The sequence below is a fragment of the Rhineura floridana genome, chromosome 2 (assembly GCF_030035675.1).
Source record: "Rhineura floridana isolate rRhiFlo1 chromosome 2, rRhiFlo1.hap2, whole genome shotgun sequence".
Taxonomy (NCBI): domain Eukaryota; kingdom Metazoa; phylum Chordata; class Lepidosauria; order Squamata; family Rhineuridae; genus Rhineura; species Rhineura floridana.
This window is the reverse complement of record NC_084481.1, coordinates 53,347,080-53,367,932: the sequence shown is the minus strand read 5'-3', so window position 1 is coordinate 53,367,932 and position 20,853 is coordinate 53,347,080. Positions and strand designations below refer to the sequence as shown.

The 20,853-nt window shown below is 41.7% G+C and overlaps 1 protein-coding gene across 1 annotated transcript in view; it reads right to left on the bottom strand.

The window, feature by feature from the left end:
- Positions 1-13,862, bottom strand: part of PLA2R1 (phospholipase A2 receptor 1) — a 110,445-nt gene extending 96,583 nt beyond the window's left edge. The window contains 4 exon segments of the mRNA XM_061612696.1: positions 4,254-4,536; positions 12,748-12,848; positions 13,741-13,828; positions 13,830-13,862. Of these exon segments, the coding sequence (XP_061468680.1) occupies positions 4,254-4,536; positions 12,748-12,848; positions 13,741-13,828; positions 13,830-13,862 (505 nt within the window).
- Positions 13,863-20,853: the final 6,991 nt, after the last annotated feature.

Below are 20,853 nucleotides of genomic sequence, written 5' to 3'. Positions count from 1 at the left end.
CAGCTTGCCACAGCTGCACAAGCCCACCCTTTCCTTGTCTGCAACTGGCAGCTGGGGGGCAACTGGGCTCCTTGGGACTATGCAGCTTGCCCACAGCTGCACAGGTGGCAGGGCACGTAACCCCTGAGCCACTCACTGTGAGGGTGATCTTTAGCTGGCCCTTTACACCCAGGAGACACGAGCGGGGATTTGAACTCACAGACTCTTGACTCCCAGACAGGCTCTCCTCCCCACTGTGCCATACCAGCTGCTCCCTGGATGTTACAAGTGGGATAATAGTGGAATAAATGTTTGGTGTGAATGTGGCCTTCTAGATCTAGCCTGGAAAGAGGCAAGATTTCTGCTGTATTTACAACCATGTTTCACTTTAATGTGTAGGTTCTTTTTAAGAACTGGGAATTCCTCTTCAAAATCATATTTTTCTAGATTATGGGACTAAATATTTGAAACTAAGATGTGAGCAATAGTTCTTATGATTGGATATGGATGGAACCACTTTAGAAAATAACAAATCTCATGCAAGCAACTTCTCTCCATATTGTCAAGATGACTGCTGGAAAAAACAGAATACAATCTGATTGAGAAGAAGAGTTTAACATTTATATTTTCATGTAGAACTATGAGAAATGTTTAGTGAAATGAGCATGCAGAGTTGCTAGGAGATGCCCTGTTCCCTTCACAGAGCAGCTGACTGTTAAACCACTCAGGCCATTGGAGCTCTGTCAGGGGAATAGGAGTCTCTTCTCAGCACCCTTCATAAACTACACTTCCCAAGATTCTTTAGGAGAAGCCATGCTGTCTCAAGTGAAATAAAGGTCTGGTGTGGGTGTGGCCCCGATTAGTCAAGCCAAGCAGCTGTGAGTCTGGATTTTAGAACACTGACAGTTGGTTCTTTACCGAGCATGCCTGGTTTTATCATTGAGTTCAATATAAAATTTCTTAAATTATTTAAAAATCAGCCAGGCATTTTTTAAACATTTAAACTGCAGAAGATGAAGGTCAAAGTATGGGGCAAGGTCAGTATTAGGATTACAGGTACTCTGTGAACATGGCTGATTTTTAATTAATTCCAACAAATTATGAGAACGCTGACAGAAAAAAGTCCAAAAGGGGTCTGGTTTTTCTCTCTTTTTTTACACTTTGCTCTCCATTCTCTCTGACTGTTTTGTGTATCGTCATGGAAATTTACAGGGTTGTTAAGCAAGCGTTTCTGAGTTCAGGACTATAAGTTTTATAAGGTTTTGTTTTGAAATGAGCTTATGGGAAGCATCAGAATGGCATGGGGGTAATTTCAATTTAACATTGCGAAATGCTAAAAATCCATGTTGACTATAGTAAACGGCCTCTCTCGTGGCTGTATAATTAATAGATTTGTAACTGTGAATGCAGTATTGCTGGCTTCACAGATGAGCATCGGGGTCACTGGTATAAGTGTCACAGAAGTCCAGTAATTGTTGGGCTTAGCCATGTGTAACACATCATGAATTGGGATATAAGCACATAGAAGCTGGTGATTGTGGGAGTCCTTTGAAATTAGAAAGCTAAATGATATTTTAAGAGCACAACAACTACTTTCTGTGCTGAATTAATATTTGAGAATTATATCACACTGATAGCCTAGAGCAGCCTTTTTCAACCAGCATGCCTCCAGATGTTGTTGGACCACAACTCCCATCAGCCTCAGCCAGCATTGCCAATGGTCAGAAAAGATGGGAGTTGTGGTCCAACAACATCTGGAGGCACACTGGTTGGGAAAGGCTGGCCTAGAGAGAGATCAAAGCACTTTGTTGCAAATCAGACTTATGGAATCCACTGCCATGACCTGTCATTGGAGTTTCTCTGTAAGTCACTCTCATAACTGAATATAATGTGAGAATGGTTGGTTATTGTGTTTGCTTGTAACAATGTACAAATCATTTCTGTGCTATGGTTTTCACATATTCTCAAGGAACTCTTGAGAATAAAATACAGAAATGATGTATACTTATTTTCTTGCAAGCCAGGCATCAGTATGCTGAGCCATTCCTGGAGTTTTGGCTTGCAAGAAGATGCATGTTATAATTTTGGTCATGAAAGCAACTTGGAGAAATCCCCTTGTCAATGAAATCATAAAATAAGAAGTGGCCCTAAAAGGCAGTCTGCTTCATCACTCATGAGGCTTGGTGACAGATTCCTCAAAGTGAAGGGATATTTACACTGATTATTGGCCCAATCCACAAAGAGGTTGAACATGCAAAAAGGAAAGACTGAACTAAAAAAACCCTGTAATGTGCTAGCATGACTCTCCTCTCCTCCCCACATGGCAGTGTGTGCAAGCCTGGGCAAACCAAGAAGCAAGGTGCTACTGCCATGGAACAACTGCTGAGACTTTCAAATTACCTGCTGGGAAATTATGAAAGTGCTCTTACCAGTCACGTCTCCTAACCAGAAATGAGGAAGGCCTCGCAATGGTCCATGTCTGCAATATCTGGCTTTACTGAGTTATTTTACACTAGCCTTGCTAGGTCCTGGATGCTTGTTCTGATGCACATGCCATGCCACTGAAGTGCAGAATATTTGTGGATTTGTTTTTACCTGTTAAAACTACTGTGCTATTGAGATAATAAATAGGATTCTATATTTATAGTTATAGTTATCCATCAGTTAGCAAAAAATAAAATCCCAGTTGAAGAGCCACCATTCCTTAAGCATGTTTGGTGGGTTCATCTTGTAAACACCAGTAACGAATATTTATTTAATTTATATCTCGCCCTTCATCCCAAGAGTTCAGGGCAGCAAACAAAAACACTAAAAGCACTCTGAAACATCTTAAAATTAAAAGACTTTAAAACATATGAAAACAAAGCATAGTAAAAAATCTTTAAAAAATCTTAAAAAGCAATTCCAACACAGACAGGGATAAGGCTTGTTGAAAGAGGAAGGTCTTCAGTAGGAACCAAAAAGATAACAGAGATAGCATCTATCTAATATTTAAGGGGAGGGAATTCCAAAGGGTTGGTGCCCCAACAGTAAAAGTCCACTTCCCATGATGTGCGGAATGGCCCTTCTAATAAGATGGTATCTACAGGAGGCCCTCACCTGCAGAGCGCAGTGTTGTTTTTATGTGCCTTCAAGTCGATTGCGACTTATGGTGACCCTATGAATCAGCGACCTCCAATAACATCTGTTGTGAACCACCCTGTTCAGATCTTCTAAGTTCAGATCTGTGGCTTCCTTTATGGAATTAATCCATCTCTTGTTCGGCCTTCCTCTTTTTCTACTCCCTTCTGTTTTTCCCAGCATTATTGTCTGTTCTAGTGAACCATGTCTTCTCATGATGTGTCCAAAGTACAATAACCTCAGTTTCATCAATTTAGCTTCTAGTGATAGTTCTGGTTTAATTTGTTCTAACAACATATTGTTTGTCTTTTTCGTAGTCCATGGTATGCGCAAAGATCTCCTCCACCACCACATTTCAGATGAGTTGATTTTTGTCTTATCCACTTTTTTCAGTCCAACTTTCACATCCATACATAGAGATCGGGAATACCATGGTCTGAATGATCCTGACTTTAGTGTTCAGTGATACATTTTTGTATTTGAGGACCTTTTCTAATTTTCTCATGGCTACCCTCCCCAGGCCCAGCCTTCTTCTGATTTCTTGATTATTGCCTCCATTTTAGTTAATGACTGCACCGAGGTATTGATAATCCTTGACAAGTTCAATGTTGTCATTGTCAACTTTAAAGTTACACAAATCTTCTGTTGTCATTACTTTAGTCTTCTTGACGTTCAGCTGTAGTCCTGCTTTTGTGCTTTCCTCTTTAACTTTTATCAGCATTTGTTTCAAATCATTACTGGTTTCTGCTAGCAGTATGGTATTGTCTGCATATCTTAAATTATTGCTATTTCTCCCTCCAGTTTTCACACCTCCTTCATCTTGGTCCAATCCCACTGTCCATATGATATGTTCTGCGTATAGATTAAACAAATAGGGTGATAAAATACACCCCTGTCTCACACCCTTTCCGATTGGGAACCAATCGGTTTCTCCATATTCTGTCCTTACAGTAGCCTCTTGTCCAGACAACAGTGATTGACTGGGTATATATAAGAGGTAAGACAATCTTTCAGGTATCCGGGTCCTAAGCTGCATAGGCGTTATATACCAAAACTAGAATCTTGAACCTGGCCTGGTAGCTAATGGGCAGCCCCCCCTCCCCCCAGTAATAGTATTAATGGAAGCATGGAAAGAAAACAAATATTTATTGTACCTTTGAATGCATGTTCACAAAGATCCCCTTTGTGTGACATGAACTGTTTCCATCCATAACTGGAATTTCTTTTCGCCGCAACAGATTTGCCACTCTCAAGTGCTTATTTGTACTGTGATGCACCAATCAACCCTTTTCCATGGCAGCTGCACCACAGTGAATGTTGAGCTGAATTGCATTCAGACATGGGCAATGGCTGCTTTTGGTTGCTGATGTTGAGTCCTAGACAAGTGCTCCTGCCTATGTTGAAAAGTTGCTGTTTACAATCCCATGTCCACAACATGTATTTTGAAAAGTTTACCTAACCTGATAGCTTTGGTGGAGCATGAAAGATGGCTGCCACCTGGTAAGACGCTTTCTGCAGAGCTCCTTGTTTTTTTACTTTTAAATCCTTTAATTTTAATTTTTAATTTTAATTTTTAGTTTTAGCTCTGTAAAAACCCTTGCTGCAATACCTTGTCAAACTTCGCCTTGCTTAGAAACTGCCTGTGCTGTTGGACGGCTCTAGCATTTTTACACCACTCCTGTATCAAGTTTCATTATCAAAGCGAAGCTTGGAATTCGGAATTTGGAATTCGGAGCCTTTGTTGGCACGTCTTCTTTCTTGGAAGATATTTATATCTTAGCGTATAATTACGGAGGGTTTATCTGTCGGCTGAAGCTTTGGAATGTTTTTGTTTCCATCGCATTGGCTGTTTAACTCCCGACGGACGCTGAGTGTAAACCTCGTTCCAGCGCTGTTCACTTTTCATTCAAATTTAAAGACATAGACTGCTGGAGAACCTAAGCTAGGTGTAATGGTCTTCACAAGAGTAAGATACAAAGAACTCGGTATGGTCCCGCTCACTGATGATATATCAGCAGTTATTAAAAAGACCAAACAATGTAAAATTACTGATTTCCTCGTCCTTGACAGTCCCGAGTCCCTACGGCTCCTTGTAATGTCTCAATGTTGGCGCGCGATGAAGCCTGCCTGGATTGGTCGCTTGGCCCCCATTGCTTAATGAAGCTGTTGCAAGGGGAGGATATCAAAGCCGGTGAAACTTCTTTGGCAGCAGAGTTGGCAGCAGAGTTGGCGACGGAACGGAAGCATGCTAACACTCCTAATACAAACTCTGGGCTGGCTCCCAGCCCAGTCCATTTCTCTATATCTGTGAGCTCTTTGTGCCCTAATCCAACCAACCCTGATCTGCTAAAGAGATCTTCTATTATGTCGCCACCCTCTCAGTCTCATTCTTCTCTCCTAAACCAGCCCCCTAACCTGGAAGAAGTCTCCTCAGGAGCCACGGATCTTAACATGAACTCGACTACTAAACTTTTGAATATGCAGCTTGATTTAATTAAGAGTCTGTTTTTTAGATGGACTAAGGATTTACAACATATTAAGAACTTACTTATAGAGAGTACGGGGCAACTTACATTACTCACAGATTCTCTCTTGTCCTGTCAAGGGGGTCCAGTCTTGCCCCAGCCTTCCACTCTCACCACGTCTTTCCAGGAACCGGCCTTGCCACCTCACGTAGCCAATGGTCTCAATCCCATACCTGAACATGACTGTCCATCTGACTTAATTGCTAGCAAAATCCATTGCAAGACCGTCTAACACGACAAGCTCAAATAACAGCTGTAGTGAAATTAGGAGAATTGTGGCGACATCACTCAAAAAGAACATTAAACGTAAGAATCCAAAAGCCTCAATACAAAAAGGAAAACAAAAAACATCAAATCAGTGGGGACTTCTAGGAAGGTCTCTAAAATGAATTTTAACAGACTTTTTAACTTAATGGACAAAAAGGAGAAAGTGCAAGAAGCTCTGGATACCTGCTCTAAAATCCGTTCTTCACGTCCTACTGTTATTTCCCCCACGAAATAGCATATTCCTACATTTCCTTTGTCTACAGGAGAAGCCTCTTCTTCTCGAGTTGATACTCTTATCAACCCAGTGGGTATTCAGTCTCTGTCTCCAGTGACCCGAAACTGGCGTCTTCAGTTAGATTACTTGACTTTGGCTTTTGTTAATTTTCCGAAACCCCTTGGACGGATGCTGATGCACAATCGTATAGTACACCTACTTAATTTTCTATCACCAGTAGTCAACTATCGGTTAGACTTCGACTCTTTTAATAAGATCGAATACTTGTACTATAATTGAAGAACTGCCCGTGCCTTGGTTACATTTGCCTCAGCCCATATTGTAGACATAGTGTACTCGTGCAAGGCGAAGTTTCTACTTCAAGGCGTTGAGATCAAGAGATGTTTTAGAGACACCTCTCCTCCTTTTCCTCTGATTAAACGCAACACGAAGTTACGACCTCCTTGCCAATTACCAAAACCGCTGAAGTCCTTACAGAGAGAGTCCGATGTTAGAGCCTGCTCTCCTTCAAATTCACCGCCAAAGGAACCACTGCCCTGTAAACTGGCGCTGACAAACTCCTCTGCTAAGCATAGCATAGGAAATTGTTCCGGGCCCAAGACAGACCCTGCTGCGGAGCTTTTCTACCCAGAAGAACTCCTGCTTCTTAATAGTTTTGGTGCGCTCCCCACGCAAGAGCAGCATCAAATTCTGTCTCGCTTGTCATCTCTAACTGCCCTTCTCATTAACATGATTAACTGTAGTAACACTCAGAAACACAAAGCCACTTGTCAGACTTTGCCTGACACTAATATAAATAACGCTGACTTAAACTCCTCCCTTCCCACGGTCCCTCTTTTACACGAGGTTATGACCATTGATAAGAAACACCTTACTAACTCTTGTAGTGGGAATTTTCCTTTTTTGGTCCATCACAATGTTATCCTGCCAGCAGGCCCTGTTCTAAGTCCTGATATAATTATTCAACGTCCAGCCAAGCTGCCCCTGCTTAAGGCTCCTACTAGTCCACCTACTAGTCCATCTAAAGGAGAATGTCAAATGATACCATCTCTATTAATGGCACCCGAAATAATTCTGGACCCACTCCAAACCTCTGTATATTATGATTATACAAAAAACTCCGTTCCAAAACCTTATGATTGGTTGGCCGTCCAGTCACTGGATCCTCATGAGTTGGGATCCCCAAATACTACAAGCAGATCTCCGATATTCTCGGCTCAACCTCTGATCTCTACTGTTCCTTTTATAAATGGTTGTGTTCAGCCGTCTCCCTCTCTCCAATTAGATAGTATTGAGGAGAGAGATTGACTGGCTTTTCCTTCCTCTCCCCTCTCTCTAAAAATCCTTTCGTGGAATATTGCTGGGTGGAACCGTAAGTGTAGTGATCCTAGCCTACTGGCTTATTTAACTAACTTTGATGTCATTCTACTTCAGGAGACCTGGTGTGAAACCCAGATCTACCTTTATGGATTTGCCTCCTTTTGTACTCCCGCATTTTCCTGTAGGAGCAAAGGAAGAGCCAGACAAGGTTTGTGTACATTGATCTCCTCTATGTTAGATGTGAAAGTAACCGAGCTTTCGACCATTGATTTAACGACAAATGGTCTCATGGTTTCTACTCTGCTTATTCAACTAAGGTCATCTTATACATCCCCCTTAGTGTTTAATATTTACTTTTCCCCCTCCTCAAATAAAGAGGCTATTTGGTCTAATTGGATTAGATTTGACTCCTTGTATGTCTATTGGACATCTCTCTACCCCCAAGCTTCTCCTGTTTTAGCCGGAGATTTTAATGCAAGGACTGGGTCCTACTTAGTTGATGTCCCTCAGCAAGGTTTTCTTTCCAATGTTGATAGAAAACATCTCAAAAGTGGAGCTCGCCACTCGAAAGATAGCTATTTAAATACAGCGGGAATAGCCCTTCTCCAATTTATTTCCAAACACCAACTGTTTATCTTAAATGGATCCTGTGATGGGGATGCATGGGGAGAATATACTTTCGCCTCCTCTTGGGGGTCGAGTGTAGTAGACTATATTATCATACCGTTCGATAAGGATTACAACGGCCACCATTTTAGTGTAGCAGTTCGTACCGACAGTGACCACCTGCCTCTCGAGTATCTATTCCTCACTCGGGGAAAAGTCCACCTTGAAAAACCTTTTTTGCCTCCCACTAACTTACCTGCACTGGATATTTATAATAAAATCAAATGGTCACCTAAATATGATCAGATATTTTCCCAGTTTGTTCAACTTCCCCAAACAACTCAGCTTGTAACTCAGCTGATGCAGTCTGACTTGCCGAACATAGGTCTGGTCACTTATGAGGGTTTGATTAAATCCATTAATGCAGCACTCTGTAAGTCGATACTGCCTTACCATGGCACTCATAAGGCCCCACGAAACCGTTGGTTCAATAAAGATTGCAGAGCCTTAAAACGCACGATCCGCTCTGTTTATCGCACTTATCGTAGTAACAACAAACGTCAGCTTCCCCCCTCTTACTATGTGCTGCGTAGGGAATATAAGAAACTGATAGCCAAAAAGAAATACGAGGCTATGCAGAACTCTTGGCATTTACTAGAGGCGGCAATTGCTACTCGCAGTTCCAAGACCTTCTGGCAGCTAGTCTCAGGTGCTTTATCTAATTATAATGCCAGTCCTTACTGTCTTATAACTACTGAAACTTGGGAGCAGCATTTCCGAGATGTATTTAACAACGAAGATTTCTCAGCTCCAGATCCACATTTTTCCCTTCCTGCTTTGTCAGATACTCCTGAATGGCCCCCAGTTGAATCGGATACCATTGCTGAGCTGATTACGAAATTGAAAACAGGCAAGGCAGCTGGTCCAGATGGTATTCCCCCTGAACTACTTAAGTCCAATATTAGCTGGTGGGCATCTATGTTAGCTTCTTTTTTTACGATCACAAATAACTCCGGATGGATTCTGGCTTCCTGGCTTAAGGCACTTATCATCCCAATCCACAAGAAAGGCCTACGAAATGACCCAAATAATTATCGCCCTATTAGCCTGCTCTCGGTTGTGGGCAAGATTTATGCCAGTCATCTTGGCAATAAGTTAAACCTTTGGGTCAGCTCTAATAATATTCTTGGCCAAGAACAGATCGGCTTTAAACCAGGTCACTCTGCCCTGGATCATTGCCTAACCCACGCCCAGCTGGCTTCTAAATATACCCAGTCAAATGGAGGTAAACTGTTTATGGCTTTTATTGATCTAAAGTCAGCTTTTGACTCCATTTCACGGGCTCATCTTTGGAATAAACTGGAATCCCTTCATATCGATAGGAGACTGCTTTATCTAATAGCTGCTCTATACCAAAATACTTCGGCCTGGGTCCGGTGTAACCTTCAAGGTCATCTTTCCCACGAGATACAGTCTACACAAGGAGTCAGGCAAGGTTGTGTGCTGGCCCCTATGTTGTTTAATTTATACCTGGCTGATCTCCCTTCAGCCTTGGATGATATTCAATCACACTCTCTCAAACTAGGCGATGATAAGGTGCATATCCTGCTATATGCTGACGATACAGTATTACTATCTCGAACCCAGCTGGGTCTGAAAAGACTCCTGACTGGTTTCGCAGCATACTGTATTGATAATACCTTATCTATCAATCACGCTAAATCAAAGGTGATAGTATTTTCAAAGAAAAAGGTTAGATACCCCTGGAATTTAGGCACTACTAGAATTGAGCAGGTAAATTCTTATAAATATCTTGGGATCTGGTTTCAAGAGTCGGGCTGCTGGACCTCCCAGGTTAACTATATTAAAGCAAAGGCGAATACAAACTTGGGAGCTATAACTCGCTTCTACTTTACCAACGGTGGAAAATATGTTCCAGCAGCAATTCGCAATTCACAGTGGAAGATATAGGGCAGATCCCTGAACCTGAACTAACATTTGCAGGAAGGGATTCTGAGGAACTGAGACAAATAGTGGTAACGAGAGAGGAAGTTCTAAGCTTAATGGACAATATAAAAACTGACAAATCACCGGGCCCGGATGGCATCCACCCGAGAGTTCTCAAAGAACTCAAAGGTGAAATTGCTGATCTGCTAACTAAAATATGTAACTTGTCCCTCGGGTCCTCCTCCGTGCCTGAGGACTGGAAAGTGGCAAATGTAACGCCAATCTTCAAAAAGGGATCCAGAGGGGATCCCGGAAATTACAGGCCAGTTAACTTAACTTCTGTCCCTGGGAAACTGGTAGAAAGTATTATTAAAGCTAGATTAACTAAGCACATAGAAGAACAAGCCTTGCTGAAGCAGAGCCAGCATGGCTTCTGCAAGGGAAAGTCCTGTCTCAGTAACTTATTAGAATTCTTTGAGAGTGTCAACAAGCATATAGATAGAGGTGATCCAGTGGACATAGTGTACTTAGACTTTCAAAAAGCGTTTGACAAGGTACCTCACCAAAGGCTTCTGAGGAAGCTTAGCAGTCATGGAATAAGAGGAGAGGTCCTCTTGTGGATAAGGAATTGGTTAAGAAGCAGAAAGCAGAGAGTAGGAATAAACGGACAGTTCTCCCAATGGAGGGCTGTAGAAAGTGGAGTCCCTCAAGGATCGGTATTGGGACCTGTACTTTTCAACTTGTTCATTAATGACCTAGATTTAGGAGTGAGCAGTGAAGTGGCCAAGTTTGCTGATGACACTAAATTGTTCAGGGTTGTTAAAACAAAAAGGGATTGCGAAGAGCTCCAAAAAGACCTCTCCAAACTGAGTGAATGGGCGGAAAAATGGCAAATGCAATTCAATATAAACAAGTGTAAAATTATGCATATTGGAACAAAAAATCTGAATTTCACATATACGCTCATGGGGTCTGAACTGGCGGTGACCGACCAGGAGAGAGACCTCGGGGTTGTAGTGGACAGCACGATGAAAATGTCGACCCAGTGTGCGGCAGCTGTGAAAAAGGCAAATTCCATGCTAGCGATAATTAGGAAAGGTATTGAAAATAAAACAGCCGATATCATAATTCCATTGTATAAATCTATGGTGCGGCCGCATTTGGAATACTGTGTACAGTTCTGGTCGCCTCATCTCAAAAAGGATATTATAGAGTTGGAAAAGGTTCAGAAGAGGGCAACCAGAATGATCAAAGGGATGGAGCGACTCCCTTACGAGGAAAGGTTGCAGCATTTGGGGCTTTTTAGTTTAGAGAAAAGGCGGGTCAGAGGAGACATGATAGAAGTGTATAAAATTATGCATGGCATTGAGAAAGTGGATAGAGAAAAGTTCTTCTCCCTCTCTCATAATACTAGAACTCATGGACATTCAAAGAAGCTGAATGTTGGAAGATTCAGGACAGACAAAAGGAAGTACTTCTTTACTCAGCGCATAGTTAAACTATGGAATTTGCTCCCACAAGATGCAGTAATGGCCACCAGCTTGGACGGCTTTAAAAGAAGATTAGACAAATTCATGGAGGACAGGGCTATCAATGGCTACTAGCCATGATGGCTGTGCTCTGCCACCGTAGTCAGAGGCAGCATGCTTCTGAAAACCAGTTGCCGGAAGCCTCAGGAGGGGAGAGTGTTCTTGCACTCGGGTCCTGCTTGCGGGCTTCCCCCAGGCACCTGGTTGGCCACTGTGAGAACAGGATGCTGGACTAGATGGGCCACTGGCCTGATCCAGCAGGGTCTTCTTATGTTCTTATGTGCTTATTATCCGAGCCGAATATTATTCCGATGCTGACTTATGGGGCCCCAATCTGGATCCCTTATTTCAAAGGCCGTTTAGAAGGAATTCTATACTCCTTCTTAAGATCCATTTTTGGCGTCCCCAGATGCGTTTCTGGGTCCACGCTTCTGCTCAAAGCCGGGCTAAATTCTTTTCATTGTTTAGCCTGGCTATACACCATCTACTTTTGGCTCCGCTGCTCTTCTATACTTACCCCTGAATCCTATGCTAGGCGAGTTCTGACTCTTTCTCCTAATGCATCTTGGTCAGTTTTGGTCACAGGAAAACTTTTATCGGTTGGCCTCTCTCCTTCAAAACTGCTAAACATGGACTTTACTGCTGCTAAGGCGGTGGTTAGGCGTAGGCTATTTGATATAGATAACCAAGAGCTATTGACTAAGGCATCTGGCCCTTGCTGTCCTCGGGCTTTGGGACTGAGTGTCTCGCCCTGTGCTGACGGACAGCGTTATCTGGATTGGCTTAAAATCTTTAAATATAGGAAGGCCTTTACTTTAGCACGTTTTGATACTCTTCCCTCGAGAATTCTCCAGGGCAGATTTGACAAGACCCCTAGAAATTCCAGATTCTGTCCTTGTAAAGCACATGAGATAGAGACCGTTGCGCATGTTTTATTTCACTGTAAATTTTATGATCGTGTCAGAGACGATCTTTTATCTCATATTTTTTTAACCTTTCCAGGCCGACCTAAAAATATATTGTTAACTTTTCTTTTACAGGGTACAGATGAATCTATTACCCTTTCTGTAGGCAAATTTTTAAATCAGGCCATGCATATAAGGAAAACCCTAGTTGGTGTTAAGTCTTGACCTTATGTTTCATGCACTTATTTGTATGTATTTTATTTGTTCGATGCTGAGGTCTGTTGACTATGCAATAAAGAACTATTCTATTCTATGTATTTTGAAAACCAATGGCAGTCTTCAAGGATGAGCTTGGATGTCTCAGCTTTAATACATGAGTTGAGGTAATCACTTTGGGTAACAAATATCCCTTTTTCTAGAATAAAAAAGTTCCATTTCAATTCATTACACTATTATCAGTCATATGCATATGCAGAACATTTAGAGTGTGATCCAGAACATGTCTACTCAGAAGTAAGCCCCATAGAGTGCAATGGGTCTTACTCTCAGTTAAGTGTGTACAATAGATGTGGGAAACCCATGGTCCTCCAAACATTGATGAACTACAACCTCCATCATCCTTGACCATTGGGCATGCCTGCTAGAGCATGCTGACTATAGTATACAGCCACTCTTGTGGCTGTATAATCATACATAATTAAAATACACAATATAACAATGGCGTTAAAGCTATACAGCAATTAAACAGGAGACTCAATGGGGCTTACTCCCTAGTTAAGGCTGTCCACAGGAGGGATTCAAGCACATACTGGAACTTAAGGTTTGTGCAATAAAACTGTATTAAAGCGCTCTGTCGCTGTAGCATAACAGATTTACTTTTTTAAAAAGTCCTTTTTGCAGTCAGGGAAGTGAGGGGGCACTGCACTGAAAAATGTGGGATGAACTATGATTAACGGGAAGACGTGTAAACACCCCACAAGCAAACCAGAATGACTGTTCATTAAAGACCGGATATAGTCTAACCACTGCCTCAGTTCATGCAAGCAAATCAGGATGAATGCTCAATAAAGGGGTCGTCTGGCAGAGCTCTAAGTGTGTTTAGGGTTACAGCCCAGCAGCACAATCCTAATCATAAAGGAAGAACTCTACGTCAGACTCACTGTGACAATAGCTGAAAGCGAAGGGAATCAAAACCAACCAGGAGATGAAAAGGGAGCAGGAAGACAGAAAGAGCAGCGACGCAGCGTAGTCCAAAGCAATTGTACTTTCAGAAGAAAAAAGAGGGTTGCTCAATCCAGCTGACTTACTCAAAAAGTAGGGCACTTGGTCGCGCGTCAAACCAGCAAGCACCTCTTCAGCCAAGCTGGTGCAAACTATCAGCATGGAGCAGGGGCACAGCCAAGAGTTGGAGGAACTTCACACAAAACATTTCTGCAGAGCTCAAAAGCTCATAAGAGAAAACCTTCCTGTGGAGTTGGCAGAAAAATAACAACATCCATCGGGAAGAGAATGAACTGCAATTGGGGGATGCATTTTATTTTTTGCCAGCCTACAAACTGGGCGGCCGCTCTGGGTGAGATCTGCAATGCACAACAAGTGAAAAAGGGGCTGCTGGTCGGTTTCATGCCTGCCTCCAGAAAGCTTTCTCAATTTCTTTCTACTCACTGGGGTTTTTGTTTCAAATCATTTTGCCACGGGAAGGAAAGGAAGAAGGAGGGGTGTGTGATATGTTTCTTGCTTTTTTGGAGAAATAAGTGCAATTGCCAGCGTGTGTATCTCCTTAAATATCCATAAAGGCAGAAAAGCATACATAAGTGTAATATCGCAAATACAAACAAGAAAGCAAGCAGGCTTCAAATGGGTAGACCTGGTGGCCTGGTCTACCCATTCAAATGCATAGACTTTCTGGATGCCAGGTCTACCCATTGAAATGCCAGATCTACTCATTGAAACGCATTGGCTGTTGTGACGCCAGGTCTACCCATTGAGATGCATGGGCTTTTCTGCCCCCAGTTCTACCTGTTGAAAGTAATTCCCTGCCCTGCATATGAGTGGTTTGCTACAGCGTCTCCGCCGCCCGGAACCATAGAGACTGGAGAACCATAGAACAAGAAACGTGTCACCCCCCTCCTTCTCCCTTTCCTTCCCGTGGCGAAATGATTTGAAACAAAAACCCCAGCGAGTAGAATGAAATTGACAAAGCTTTCCAGAGGCAGGCATGAAACCGACCAGCAGCCCTTCTTGTTTGTATTTGCGATATGCTTAAACGAATGTATGCTTTTCTGCCTTTATGGATATTTAAGGAGATACACACGCTGGCAATTGCACTTATTTCTCCAAAAAAGTAAGAAACGTGTCACCACTCTCCTTCTCCCTTTCCTTCCAGTGGCAAAATGATTTGAAGCAAAAACCCCAGCAAGTAGAATGAAATTGACAAAACTTTCCAAAGGCAGGCTAAAACCGACTCCTCCTCCTTCTCTCTTTCCTTCCGCGGCGAGAACTCCTTTACAGCCATATTGTGCTTCGTTGCAAAGGGGGAGAGGAGCATACATCATTTTTTTGCTGACCAACTGGTTGATAGAGGGAGGTTTTAGAGGCAGAGCTTGGAAAAAGCGAAAAGAATGTAGGGGTCTTACCGCTGCGTGTGCAGGTGCAAAAAAGCATTTTTTTAATTGGGAAAGAGCGAACTAAAAGGCGAAGTGAGGACTATCAGATGACAAACCGAATATGGAAACCGTGGATTATCCCGCTCCGTTTGGATAAGCCCTAGGACCACAGAAGATCTGCAGGCAGGCTCTCCCTGCCCTAAATAAATGAACTGTGTGTGGGTACTAGGCAGCAGTAGCTGGAAAATGCGGGCCAGGCTGTTCTTGACTATGGTCTTTTCCAGACAACGTGTTTATTGAGCATTCCTCCACATTTGATTGCAGGAGTTATAGTTGGATGCTTCCACACAGCAGTATCTTGTGGTACTGCTCATGCATGAAAGAGTTTGGTATGTAGGAAGCTGTTGTGTTACCGCTAACATGCAAACGATCTGGTCCATGACTGTGTGGCCTATTTTCTGCAATTCTGGCCTGGTGAAGCAAATATCAGTGAGTTGTAAAGCAAGTTCAGTGAGAGAGGCAAAGCATTTGACCACCGCAGGAATTCTGTCTGGCTGTCATCAGTAGCTGTGGCTCATGCTAAATTCTAACTGTTGGCGCCACATGCAGAGAAAGATTTTATTTATCTGGCAGACTTATAGTTTGCGCCATCCCAAGGGTTTGTGTAGGTAATTATTTTTTACTGTCTGCCCATTAGCTACTGGGCCAAGTTCAAGGTTATGGTTTTGATGTACAAAGTCCTATACAGCTTGGGACCAGGATATCTGTATGATCTTCTTACCTCTTATATGCCAGTCGATCACTGCACTCTGCAGGTGAGGGCCTCCTGCAGATACCATCTTATCAGGAAGTCTGTTCCGCACAACATAGGAAGCTGACCTTTAGTGTGGTGGCACCTAGCCTTTGGAATTCCCTCCCCTTAAATATTAGACAGACACCATCTATGTTATCTTTTCAGCAGCTACTGAAGACCTTCCTCTTTCAACAAGCCTTTTAAGTAGAGAACTTATCCTAGTCTGTGTCTGTGTTGGAATTGCTTTTTAAGATGTTTTTAAAGTTGTTTTTTAAAGGCGTTTTTGAGATGTTCTGTTTTAACACATTTTCAAAGAAGTTTTGTTTTAATATGTTTGAAAGTCTTTTGTTTTTAAAATGTTTTAAAGTACTTTTAGTATTTTCATTTGCTGCCCTGGGTTCCTTCTGGGAGGAAGACTGAGATATAAGTTTAATAAAACATAAAATAAATAATAGTGCCATTTTATACAGTTTATAGCAGGAACTTAACTATGTCTACTAAAAAATAAATCCTAATGAATTCACTGGGGCTTACTCCCAGATAAATGAAGTTAGGATTGCAACCAGGTAAATTACTAGGAGGGAGGCAGTGGACTTAGTATCTGGGTTGAGTTGGAAATGTCCTTTTAACTGTTTTGTTCCTGACTGGGAGTTACTCTGTGTGATTCCAGTCTGTTATTTTCTGGTGGGATTCAGTCTCATACTAGCAAATTGTGGTTGCAAAATTAAACTTGGTGGTCTTGCACAGCAAACACCCTTCCCCCCAAAATCAGACTTTTTGCAATAAGCAAAGTAACAGGAAAATGCACTGGAAAGTGCAGTATAATAATTGCTTGGAGCAGTGTTGTAGAACCTTTCCTCAAACAAATCAGTATGAATACTTAGTAAGCAGCCAAAGTTGACTAATCTCCTGCAAACTTGGTGCAAACACATCAAGATGAATGCTCAATAACAGGTTGTCTGGAAGAGACCTAACCCTTCTATGATACTCTCCCTCCTTGTCAGAAAACAGTTTAAATAAAAGTATCTTACACCACTTCTGGAAGATGATGCTGGGCTTGAGTTTCCAGAGGAATAACATTTCAAATTCTTCTGCAAATTGCTGTTCCCAGTTGTTGTTTTTGCAAACCCTGCTTTTTGATTTCTTATAGCAGCTTGTTAAATGTAGAATTCTATGCATGGTGTTGGCCTAAATATGACATGCATAGCAATGGGAAATCAGTGCCTGCACTGGCTATGAAGGTAGAGATGGTAGTGAGAAGAGACCCAAATCTTGCAAAGAATTTTTCAAACAATGTTCTTAAATTAAATTAGCGGTTTAGAACCCGATTACGTTAGGGTGGTCATTAATGCTTCCAGACTACTAATGGTGAAGTCCACCCTGTTTTTGTTCATTTCATAGGACAGGAATAGCCAGTGTGGTGCCCTCCAGATGTTGTTGGACTATAATTCCCATAATATTGGGCACATTGGTGATAGTGGTTGGAGTTTGAGAGTCCAACATACCTGGAGGGCATCTCATTGGCTACTCGTGTTATAGCTTATCTTTTAGTCATGATGTCAACAAGGATAAACAAGTGTCTGTAGTTAATGTTTCTAAACATATTCATGTTTGCTTATACACAGCTTTATCATGTTTTAGTTGGTTTGTAAGCTGACCCTCATTTTCATCTCTAGTTATGATAGGGAACTTATTCCATAGATCTAATAATTGTTGTTGGTTGTTCTTATCCATATTTTCTCACAATGTTTTCTGTCCCCATTGAGCAGATTATGTGAGTATCACACGACTCTCAAGAAATGGATGTACTTAAGGACATATTTTACATGTTTTTTATCTCATGCTTAATTGTGTCCAGCATTCTCTTTGCTGCTTCATTGACCCTCAGGTTTTGGAGCTATGACTGCAAGAGATTACAGGTAAGTAGTTTATTTTTAGCAGTCCCAGAAAATGAGAGATGATTGGTCAGCATCTCCCTGAGACCTTCTCTGCAGGATTTTATTTATTATCCATTATAAGTTATATTCTTATACAGTTTTATATTGATGGAGGTAGCAGAATTAGTAATCACAATCGTAATATGGTGCTATCAGTATGTCATCGGTTAACCAGTGTGAGAGGTTCTTGCCCAGAAGAGTTCACAAGTTTGACACAGGGGAGACAACAGAGAAAGATTATGGAGATGGAGGTTAGAATAGACAAGGTGAAGAATATCTGTCCAAAGCCCTGCTACTCATGCTGACCAGTGTAGAAGGTTTCTTCTTTTTTGCTGTGCCTGCTGTGGGCTGGCATAACAGATGAGTCCAGATAAGGTCCCTCACAGGGGAATGGAACAGTTTTGGATCTAGTGGATCCATAGCTGGTTCTGATCCACTTTCACCCCCATAACACCCCATTTAGGGCCTTACACTGGCTATTTCTGGTGGGAACATTGCTGTTGCAGGTGCAGCAGCAGACATAACATAAGCCTCCACAGTGGCAGAGTCCTCCCTGCTGGCAGAGGGACATTTCCACCTAATCCTAATCCCCTGTAGCAGTGCTGATCATGAGATAAGGACTGCACTGTTATTTATCGCTAATAATATTAAAATTAAAATAATTTATTCTATAAAAATAACCCAGGCAACTTACAAAAGATAATTACAATATTAACAATATCAAATCTGGAACACTGAAGTCACTGATAAACATGCATAGGCTTTCTCAGCCTTATGCAAATACAGCTTGACTGCCTATAGCTACAGTCCTCTTTCACCTGTGATCTGTCCCTGTGTTCTGATTCTTCATGAACTGAACTACTTTGGTAATGACAGTGAGCTCCTGAGCTTAGATTCCACCTGAAAAATAAATTTGTCCATACTGCAAGCTTAGGGAAGGGCAGAGAGAAAATAAATACTTTAGGGTGTGTTTGTTAATTTCTCCTTGAGAGTTCCTGCTTCTACTCTTGTTCCTAATCTTTAGATTTACCTTCCTGTTGGACAATCAAGGCAAAACGTTTTATAACAAAACTTTATATTGCAGATCTGCTACATAAAGGACTAACTAAGCCATTGGAAACTAATTGTAAAAAGCAATTGGATTTTTTTTTACTGGTTGCTGGGTTGATTTTTCTGTCCAGAAACCCTGAAAAGACCTCATGCTGAGCTCCACACATTGGGAAAATCAGAAAATAAGACCGAGTTACAGCCTAGGTGGCTCGCCAGCCAGCTAGCTAGATAACTGTAGTGTACACATCAATATTTATATTCCTCTATAGGCCTGTTTTCATCCTTTGCCATCAAGTACTCAAGGGGAAAAAAAGAAAAAATAGCCACGATGATTGTGAGTATAGCGAGAGCTTTAAAAGAGTAAAGGGTAACTTAGGTTAGCCATTTTTTTGGATCACTTTAAATTATCTCTTTATTTAACCCTTTGACAATAAGTGCTTGCTCTACTTATTATAATGACTTCAGAATGAACAAACCCTTCCTGCTACAGGCAAACAAACATGCTTCTTGATTGCGGGCTGGGTAGAGAACACAACTGAAACTGAAAAGCAGAACGAAGGAAAGTCCAAGGGGTGGAGTCTTGGCCATAATGCCAATATTTAACTCTTCAAGGTTCATGGTTTTTTCAGGATCACTTAAGTAATTACAGGGTGATTGTGATTGTGAAAAATCCACTCTGTCAGGAAAAGGCTTGAGGGAGCAGACTTTTGGGGGCTCTTCCAGACGAGGCTTTTGTTGTGCACTCACCCTGCTTTATTCACTGAATTTTTCAAAGGGTCCTATTCTTAAATTGCTCCTGTCCTTATTCGGGGGGGGGAGCATAGCTCTGGGTGGGGGTGGTTCCCCCATTTGCATGTACACATCCCAGCTACAGGGCTGTTGGACAGACAAGGTCATATAATTAGCAGCAGTTGGACTGCTCTGCTAGTCTGGTTCCTACAGATGCTAGAATTATAGCACAATCTTAACTGTCTACTCAGAAATGAGTCCTATTGAATTCAGTGGAGTTTACTGTTAAGTAAGGGGTTAGGATTGCAGCCTGAGCAACCTCTGACTATGGGGCTATATGCACACTTAACTTGGAGAATAAGTCCCATTTAATTTAACAGGACTGACTTCTGAGGAAACACAAAGAAGACTGGGCAGCAAGATATAAGTGGACCATTCAAGGGCAAGGGAAATTACAGAAAAATCTGCTTCTATGTTCAGTCCAGATTATACTTGAGAGCTACCCAATACTTAATCTTGGAAAACAGAAATGATAAAAGAAATGTCTTAGCATACCTTATAAAGTATGCTTAGGATCATAGCCTGGCAGCCCCAAATGATAGTTTGTGCCATAAAAGCAGCATTCATTACTTGGCAGGTTGTGCAGGGATGGATTTCATTTGATTCATATTCAATACCTATCTGCTTCCATCGATCATTGCAGCTAAGAGAAGGATATTTTTCAGCAAACTGGACCACATTGTTGGAAAGGAAACTGGATATATTTGCTGACCAAGTCACTGTGAGGAACTAGTTCCAGTCCGCATATATCATTAGAAAAAACATATTGGCAACATTATGAAAAGTACTGTTACAGTAATAGCACAAATGTTCTAAATGACTTGCATGGCATAGCAAGAGCCTTTCATGATAATAATAGTAATTGATCATTATCAATATCATTTGACCAGTGGATTCACATTCCTTTTTTAAAAATAATAAAATTCCAAGCACATCTGTAAATTATAACAAGGAAAAACCACTAAACTAAAAATAGATATTTGCCTATTATAGGAGCTCAGTACTTTTCAAGGAGGATGTTGAGGCAAAAGGCACCAAGTCCCTCTTCTGAGACCTCTAAAATGTAGGGTTTGAGCAGCCCATCCAGAACTTTTCCACTTTCCAAAAAACTTTGTGCAAGATACATCCAACAACTAGGCTTTGTGTTTTTTCCTGCAGTCTTTCATGCCCTAAATATTCCCCCCTCCTTCTACAGAGTTTGCAGCCATTGTCGGGAAATGAAGAGGCTAGACAAGATGAAATGTG